This window comes from Octopus bimaculoides, chromosome 7 (genome assembly GCF_001194135.2).
Source record: "Octopus bimaculoides isolate UCB-OBI-ISO-001 chromosome 7, ASM119413v2, whole genome shotgun sequence".
NCBI classification, from domain to species: domain Eukaryota; kingdom Metazoa; phylum Mollusca; class Cephalopoda; order Octopoda; family Octopodidae; genus Octopus; species Octopus bimaculoides.
This window is the reverse complement of record NC_068987.1, coordinates 89,558,581-89,567,776: the sequence shown is the minus strand read 5'-3', so window position 1 is coordinate 89,567,776 and position 9,196 is coordinate 89,558,581. Positions and strand designations below refer to the sequence as shown.

The 9,196-nt window shown below is 37.5% G+C and overlaps 1 protein-coding gene across 2 annotated transcripts in view; it reads right to left on the bottom strand.

The window, feature by feature from the left end:
• Window positions 1-8,215, bottom strand: part of LOC106872792 (tectonic-3) — a 30,141-nt gene extending 21,926 nt beyond the window's left edge. For both annotated transcript variants that reach the window (XR_008264646.1, XM_014919902.2), the window contains exons 1-6: window positions 7,968-8,215; window positions 6,047-6,167; window positions 4,016-4,119; window positions 3,631-3,767; window positions 2,130-2,232; window positions 853-971 (exon numbers count right to left, since the gene is read on the bottom strand). Coding sequence is in view for 1 of the 2 variants with exons in the window: in XM_014919902.2 (XP_014775388.2) it covers window positions 853-971; window positions 2,130-2,232; window positions 3,631-3,767; window positions 4,016-4,119; window positions 6,047-6,167; window positions 7,968-8,181 (798 nt within the window). In the remaining variant the exon portion in view is untranslated. The remainder of the gene's footprint in view (window positions 1-852; window positions 972-2,129; window positions 2,233-3,630; window positions 3,768-4,015; window positions 4,120-6,046; window positions 6,168-7,967) is intronic.
• Window positions 8,216-9,196: the final 981 nt, after the last annotated feature.

Genomic DNA, 9,196 nt, shown 5'->3' with positions numbered 1-9,196 from the left:
GTCTTGCCTCACCACCTCAGCCCAGGTCTTCCTGGGCCTACCTCTTCCACGGGTTCCCTCAACTGTTAGGGTGTGGCACTTTTTCACGCAGCTATCCTCCTCCATTCTCACCACATGTCCATACCAGCGCAATCGTCTCTCTTGCACGCCACAACTGATGCTTCTAATGTTCAGCTTTTCTCTCAAGATACTTACACTCTGACGGGTATTCACATTGACATTACACATCCAACGGAGCATACTGGCTTCATTCCTTGCGAGCTTACATTTTCATTTTACTTCTACCCATAACTGATTGCATTCTCCTTACATAACAAATATCGAACTGGTGGCAAGACGACAACGACGACACCACCATTGCCACCGCCACCATCAAATGTCTGTTGTCCATGCTGGCATGGGTTGGACGGTTTGACTGGGCTGGCACACTGGAAAACTCCAGTCTGATTTGGCATGGTTTTCTACAGCTGAATGCCCTTCCTAACACTAACCACTCCAAGAGTGAAATGGGTGCTTTTACATGCCACCAGCATGGGTACCATTTGCACGACACCAGGATACATTTACGTACCACCGACACAGGTACCAATTTGCATGACACTGGTATCTGCCACAACTGCAATTCTGCTTGGCCTGATGGGTCTTCTTCTCAAGCACAACATAATGCCAAAGGTCTCGGTTGTTGCCTCTGCAAGGCCCAACACTTGAAAGGAACTCAAGATAAAATGGTTGTTGAAAATGTATAAATACTGCTTGTGTAGCAATGACTCTATTCCCAAATATATCATGAAGCAAACCATCTTTGGTTCTTAACATTTCAAGGCAACAAAGAACATAAAAAGTATCACTTACTACAACAATCTTGAAGTCTTCAAAATAAGAGTAAGCAGAGATTCTTGGAGAAATCTCACATTCTTCATCCAAATTTTTCAGATCTCTGACACACTGTTGTGTTTTGTCAACTAAATAAGCTATAAAACAGATTATAATAATTTCATTTTTTAAAATGATTTTTTACAAAAGTTCTACAGAATTCTCTTTAATACATCAATACACACACACATACACACATATAAAAGCACAACATTTTAAAACTGTAAATTTCAGCCTGATCACTTCTTTTACTCATTTCAATCAGTGGAATAAAAAAATATATTAATCTAAAAACCAAATAAAGTATAAAAATTGATTTTTAGATTAGTATTTCTTTGCATGATATATTATATATTATGGCTGAGGTGGTGAGGCAAGACCTTCGTACATTGGGCCTCACCGAGGCGATGACTACGGACCGAGACCTTTGGAAATGGGCTGTGCGTGAGAAGACCCGGCAAGCCAAGTAAGATCGTTGCCAGTGCCCCTGGACTGGTTCTTGTGCGGGTGGCACATGAGATGCACCATTTTGAGCGTGGCCGTTGCCAGTACCGCCTGACTGGCTCCTGTAGGATTTTCGAGCGAGATCGTTGCCAGTGCCCCTGGACTGGCTTGTGCGGGTGGCACATAAAAGACACCATTTCGAGCGTGGCCGTTTTCGTGCGGGTGACACGTAAAAGCACCCACTACACTCTCTGAGTGGTTGGCGTTAGGAAGGGCATCCAGCTGTAGAAACTCTGCCAAATCAGACTGGAGCCTGGTGTTGCCATCCGGTTTCACCAGTCCTCAGTCAAATCGTCCAACCCATGCTAGCATGGAAAGCGGACGTTAAACGATGATGATGATGATGATGATGATGATTAAAATTACTAAAAATTTAGATTAGTATTTATATGGTATATGTCTCACAACATGGTTTTGGATGGGTTCTTCATTGACTGAGTTGTAGACTGGTGGTTCGTCTCTAAATTAGTTATATATATATTATATATTACGAAATTCGGTCTAATATTATTATACAGAATTTTACCTGTAAGGTTGGAATAATTTTTTATTCCCTAATATTATTACTATATATATATATATATATATATATATATATAATATTAATAAAATACAGAGAACAGGTATGGTTATTCAATGCTTTTTAAAACACATACATGCTTCAGTAAATAACTATCGTGATTACATAATTGTCATTATTGTAATCTTATAATTCATGTCAAGGGTGATATATGTTTTTGTTGTTTACTGACCAGCAGGGTTGTCATCAACACAAAATTCTGAAGCCAGTGTAGTTGGTAGAGTGAAATAACTGGCTACATAGTCAGAACCCAATATATAAATGCTGTTGCCACTCTGAAAACAAAACAAAGAATAACAGAAATATAATTAATTTTATTGAAAGATGATTAAATATGAATTTACAAGAAATTACACAAACAAGACTGCATTAATACAATAACTAGACAAATTCTCCTGCTTTTTGGAGAGATTGTTGCAACTGGATGAAATAAATAGTTGTGACATGTGCCAGTGGCATGTAAAAAGCACTATTTGAATGTGGTTGATGCCAGTGCCGCCTGACTGGCTCTCGTGCTGGTGGCACGTAAAAGACACCCACTACACTCTCGGAGTGGCTGGCGTTAGGAAGGGCATCCAGCTGTAAAAACCTTGCCAGATCAGATTGGAGCCTAGTGCAGCTTTCTGGCTTGCCAGACCTCAGTCAAATTGTCCAACCCATGACAGCATGGAAAACGGACGTTAAACGATGATGATGATGATGATGATGACATTAAGCTTAAACCCAACTCTAGCCACTTCATTGCTTACTTCAGTTGAAAGCAAATAACTCTGCTTGCTTCAATTTGCCTGGATAACAGCAGCTTCCACATTAGGTCTTAAGAGATATTCTAGTACGGCTGTTTTAGTGCCACTTATTTGGTGTAGCAGATTTGATGTTGAATTATCAGATTTCAAATGTTTTAACATTTCAATGTTTCCTACTCTTTCTCTGTGTATGTGTGTGTTTCTCTCTTTCTCTGTGTATGTGTGTGTTTCTCTCTTTCTCTGTGTATGCGTGTGTGTGTGTGTTTTGGTTTTTTATTGCCTCCTGTGCCACAATAGGTTGGAAGTCCTGTCAGCCATGCCAAATTGTCTCATTCCATCCACATCAGCTACAAAAGTAATTGGTCCCAACAGAATATAATGTTCAAATTTACACAAATTATTTTACTCATGCTACTATGGAAAAACCACTGTCCTTCAATTGAGTAACCACTCGACCATGGAGTGCAGTCTCGTATTCTGATCAGGACCCAAACATGCAGTCTTCTGTCACCATTCCTTATTATAATTAGTATTTAGCTGTTAGTCAGGGATGGTACCTGTGCTATGTAGCTAGGTACTTCTATTACACATCAACAGTAACCCTTAAATGAGCAGATCTATGATCAAAAGTGTTCCTAAGCATCATCCTGTATATTTGTATGGCTTAGGACTATTGCACTGTTGACTGTATCTTTGCTTTTTGAGATATGGGATGGTTATGATTTCAGAGAAATTTAGTTGCTATTTCTAGCAGATAAAGTAGCTGTATAAAGGCTCCTTCATTGGCATGCCTCATTTATTAATTTTGTTTTGTTTTTTTAAATTTTTTTTACTTAGCATTAGTTTCAATTCTCAAGAAATATTTAAATGGAAGCAAATAAAAAAATAAAAAAACCTGAACATTATTCTGCCAAGTGATCTGCTTACTTTGTAAAAGTTTCCAAATGGAGGTGCTTTCGGTGCTTCTACCTTATATGATGGACCTGAATATTTTTTCTCATACTCCAAGAACATTTCTTCAGTGGTAACAAGCTTGGGATTTTTGTAAAAGTTCCGTTCAGCTTCTACAAATGAAAGAAATGGAAAACATTCGTCAGTTATTTGTTTGGTTCTTCAGTGAAAAACATTTTTAAAATATTTAAAGTGAGGATAAATTTAAGAATATAATTGTAATCATAGCCCGAGTCAGTAAAATTAGCAATTGAATATTTTAACAAATTTTGTTTGACATAATTTAGGAAAAGAAAATTTAATATAAAAGGAAAGAACAATGAACAAAATTTATTAAATTAAAACAAAAGAAAATACTTACTGTTGTCGTAATAAATACAGAGAATTCCATCATCAGAAACATTAGTTTTAAAATAGACATTAACTGTCATAAGGTTTTCAGGAAAGCACAACCGGTCATCAATTCTGAAATATTATTAACAAACCAATTAATGAATTTTCTTCTCTGAAAATTTTTGGGAAGAGAGTTGATTGCTAAATATGTATTAAAATAGGCATAGCCCCAGCGCTGCAGTAGAAAACACCTACAGATGCCAGACAGTGGGACTGAACCGGAAACCATGTGGTCCAGAAGGAAACTACTTACCACATAGCCACACCTATGTATGAATGTATGTATGCGCATGTAAGCATGTGTGTGTACTATTGTCTCTTTGCCTTGATACGAAATTGGAAACAGGGGAAAAATGGCAACAGAAAAGGTGTCCAGCCATAGAAAACCCACCTCAACAAACACTGTCTGACTCATGCAAGCATGGAAAAGTGGTCATTAAAACAATAATGTGGATATGTGAGTGGAATGAGACCAAACATACCAATAATTACTGAGTATAGTTAATTTCTTCCAGAAAGAGAGAGAGGCAAACAAAAAGAAGAATCAATCCCGACACCATACTGGTGTCTTGTTGACCACAAAAGAATGAAAGTCAATACTGACCTCAGCAGGATTTGAACTGAGAATGTAGAAAGCCAGAATGGTTACCGCAACGTAATCTGAAGCTCTAACAACACAGCCAACAGGCCATCTTTCACTAAACTGAAAGCAAAAGACAAACTAGTAAGAAGTGGATCTAAGTGCTTTTATTTATTCTTTGATTTGTGAAACTAAATATTAATAGTTGGATGGGAAAAGCTTATTCACTTTCCAACCAGATGATTTAAATAATTCTTTCTAATTTTGGTAAAACGCCAGCAATTTTGAGGGGGTGGGTGGAGAAGTGAATTACACTGACCCCAGTGCTCAACTGGCTCATATTTTATCAACTCTGTGAGGATGAAGGGCAAGGTTACACCATAATCCTGCAAAATGTCCCAGTACCAAAAGATTTCAGGTGGATCATAAGGGGCCCAGGACAGTGGCTAAGTCTCACAACTATAGATATGAACTTACACAGAATTTACTCAAATGTTTGCAGTCAGAAAATAATAACAATATATTTGAGATCCAGATGCACAATATTTGTATCATAACAAAAACTGAGGTGTTGGTGTAGCTGTCTGGTTGCTATCAAGTTTGCTTCCCAAGCACATGGAGGTTCAAACACACAAGGCATTAATCAAACATAGCCTATGTGGGTTAATCCCTTGTCAGTGGAATTTAATTGACAGAAACTGTATGGAAGCCCACAATATGTGTGTGTGTGCTTATGTTTATATTTGTCACTTTATACTAAAACAGTAACAAAGCAATTCAAAAGATATCATCATCATGTAACGTCCATTTTCCATGCTGGCATGAGTTGAACTATTTGACAGGATCCAATGAATCACAGGCCCCAGTCTCAACTTTGGCATGGTTTCTACAGCTGGGTGCCCTTCTTAATACCAACTACTTTACATTTTGTACTGGGCACTTGTTTCATATCACCAGCACTAGTGAGGTCACCAAGTAACTTGTAAGGCAAAAAGAAAGGAAAGGGAAAAAGCCCTGACTGAGTGAGGGTGCATTTGAGAGAGAGGGGGAGATGGTTCTGTGCTAGTGTTGAAGGCTGAACAAGCACAGGTGTCTGGTTATAGAGAAGATACATGGCCATCCAGCATTATGTGAGAGTGGGTGAGAGTAGCTAGAAGGGAGATAAAGACAGTGATGACAAGGTGCCAGAGCATACTCTCAATGTACAAAAAAGGTGATTATAAGGGAGAATACAGACTGTGGATCAGGAGGGAGGGAAAGGGTGATCAATAAAATAGGAACCAGACAGAAAAAAGTTGTTGTGATCAATTAAATACCTTCACAGCAGTGACACAGCACAGCCCCGTGAATCTCAATGGTGGTTTTTTGAAGTTTTATGAAATGGAAATGGTAAATGAAAAATAGATAAAAACCACTTACATAGGATTAAAAGCTATGCAATGAGAAAAAGCCTTTTGGTCATCTGGAGAACAGTCAGAATCACAGCAACAATTTACATCACAGCCATGGGCAGTCAGATCACAAGGACAGGGACCAACATCTTCAAAGAAATAGAAAAACATTCATTTGAAAATTGTGCCACATAAGAATATTTGGTAATAATTAAAAAGTTAGCAAACTAATTATTTTGCAGATCGCAAAGAACCACACAACTGTTGTTTATCTATGGTTCTCAGTGTTCACAAAATGAGGGACATCCCTTTCTGGATGGGATATTGATCTGTCACAGTAGTTCAACAAGCCACTATTCCCTTGCATTAATGCTTCTTACAGCAGTGATTATATTATCAATGCTGTTTCCTACTAAGAGATTAATGGACTTGGTTAGTTATAACATGGCACTAATAATACAGTATGGACTGCTAAACACTTAACTGATCAGGTATCCTACTTATTCAGACATCTGCATTCTCAAAAGTGTCCAGATGTCTAAGTAAATATAAAACAAGTGAAGGATAATCAATTAAATTGATTTTAAATACAGACCTGCCGAACAGTTGATCTTTTCCATAGTTCATTAATGGTACTGCAGAGACAGAGACTTAACCAATTCCACTGCACTTGAACTGTTTTCAGAAGCAAGTACTGAGCCCCAAGTACATTCAACACTTCTCCACTGATGGACACATTACAAAGGAACAAGCCAGTATGTTAGCAGCATCCATGGATCTGCAGAGAGGTGCCTATTATCTGTCCTAGGATTCAGATTTTCTGTTGGGGTTTACTCCCTTAGCTATTTTTAAACATTCAGTAAATTACCCCACACGGTATCGGCGGTTTATCATTATAGTGGGCATGTTTTGTGCAGAGCCAGTCCCACTCTCTCGTCCTTCAGACTTGTATTGATCTGATACAATAAGTGTTACAACTCCAGTAGCTATCAGAATGCAAGATTTGTATAGAGATAACAGAACTACTGAAGAAGAGTGGACCCGACGCGTGCACCAGTGCCAGTCAGTAGACAGACACGTGCACACGCAAGTCAGTGGCACACTAGCGCGCGTCCACAGAATGGTTTGTTTGTTTTTCGGGTCCACTAACCTGACTAGCGCGGGTGCGTGCGTCAGATAGATAGATAGATAGATAGATAGACATATTTGTCCAAAGTCGATGATTCATTCAGTCGGTTGTTTGTTTTATTAGATAGATAAAAAGATCCTCCCCCTCCCCCCGATTTACAGTTTACACATATTTATACATGTGGATGTTTTTTTTTTATCACAAGTGCCGCTGACTTGAGCGGGCGTCCGTCCGTCTATAGACTAGCGCGGGTGCGCGCGTCAGGTCCACTCTTCTTAAGTAGTTATCGTCTTTTAGATGAGCAAATACAAAGTTGAGGAGCCTCATCTGCTCTGGATCCGATTAGGTGATCTCCTTCCAGAAGCAATTCCATGACATATTAATTAACCCATAGCTGGGGACACTGACAAACGCTCTTACTCTAGGTCAAAGTAAACCTGAGGTGGTTCAGCATTCCTCAAAACTCGGGAACTCCTAAACAAGGACCTTGCTACTAAATGCAATTTAAAATGTTACTCAGGATACAAATATTTTGATCAATCCCAGATGGATGGACTGTACTGCCAATTAGTGTAATTTAAACTATGAATATTGATTAATTAATTTACTATTAGATATTTAGTCCAATGCACAACTGATTCTAAGTCAACCAGCAGTTAATCCTTAATATGAAAGATTGTAAATATATATAGTTTATATACATAAACACACACACACACATATATGTATATAAACACACACACATATATATATATATATATATATATAAAGAACGAAAGAGTGAGAGTTCTTTGTTACAATAGGGTGTTTGTTTACCAACCTGTATTTGGCGGAATGTCGGTCGGTGGTTGCGTTGGTAACGGTGATTTCGTAACTGACTTGGTCACTGGCTGTGTAACAGCCCTTTTAGTAACAGAACTAAGTGTCGTAATTGATGAAGTGGTGCTATTTGTGTCATTGGTAACTTGTGATAAAATTTGATGAAGAAATAACACAAATAGAAAACATTTCCACGTGCATATTAAACAATACATGTCAGTGACCGCCGCGTTTGATTTTATTGACTGCGGTTCTATAATTTGAAAACAACAAAACTAAAATTCATTCTAATAGTAAAAATACGAAAAGAAAATGTATATATTCTGTTAGTAAAATTAAGAATTATATTCTAGATGTGAAATATATGATAGAAGTATTAGTATATAAATAATTAAAATTAATTTTTTAAAAACTCCGCGCTGAATACCTTGGTGATAAAGTGTGAACGCTGTTGTTACCATAGTAATGTTATTAATGTTTCGTATGTGTATTTGGTGTGCAAGATTCTTGATGTGGATATGTGTGTTAAAAGAAATACAATTAAACCTTGGGAGAGGCATTATGCCGGTGATAAACACACGCACTAGTTCAGTCCTTTATTAATTTATAAACAATATTTAGTTTCTTTTTTTTTTTTTTTTTTTGTTAAATCATTTCATTGCACTCTTGCAATTTCTTCAGTAACTTGTCTCTCCACTTCCATTTATTTTGAATGTTAATGTATAGAAATGAGATTAAGAGATAATCCTAACTTCTAATGGCTTTAAGTGTGATATGAGATAGCTGGAGCATTATTTCTTACACAACAACATTTACTACAACACAAGACACCATATTTATGGGAATGTAGTTCGAAGCCGCAATAATCACGTAATGCCAACTGGTTAGATGGACTTTACTTTTAGAGATAGAGCTTTTGACCTACGAACGCATCCACTTTGAGAAGCTGTTTTATATAATACTAGCAGTATAACCCGACCTTGTCCGGGTGTGACTTATTATGCCATCTACGATAAGTCTTGCTAGCTGAAAATCAACTAAAAAAGAAAGCCTTACAACGAAAAAACCCTTATGATGTAAATATGTTCATAATTCAAAAGACGATGAAATTAATAGGGAAAGTCTGAAAGCTGTTTTGCGTAAAATTATTAAGCATACGTAAATTTCATCCGTGTAGTTGGCTATAGAAATGCTTGTGCAAAACAACTTTTTGCGCTGCCCTGATTATAC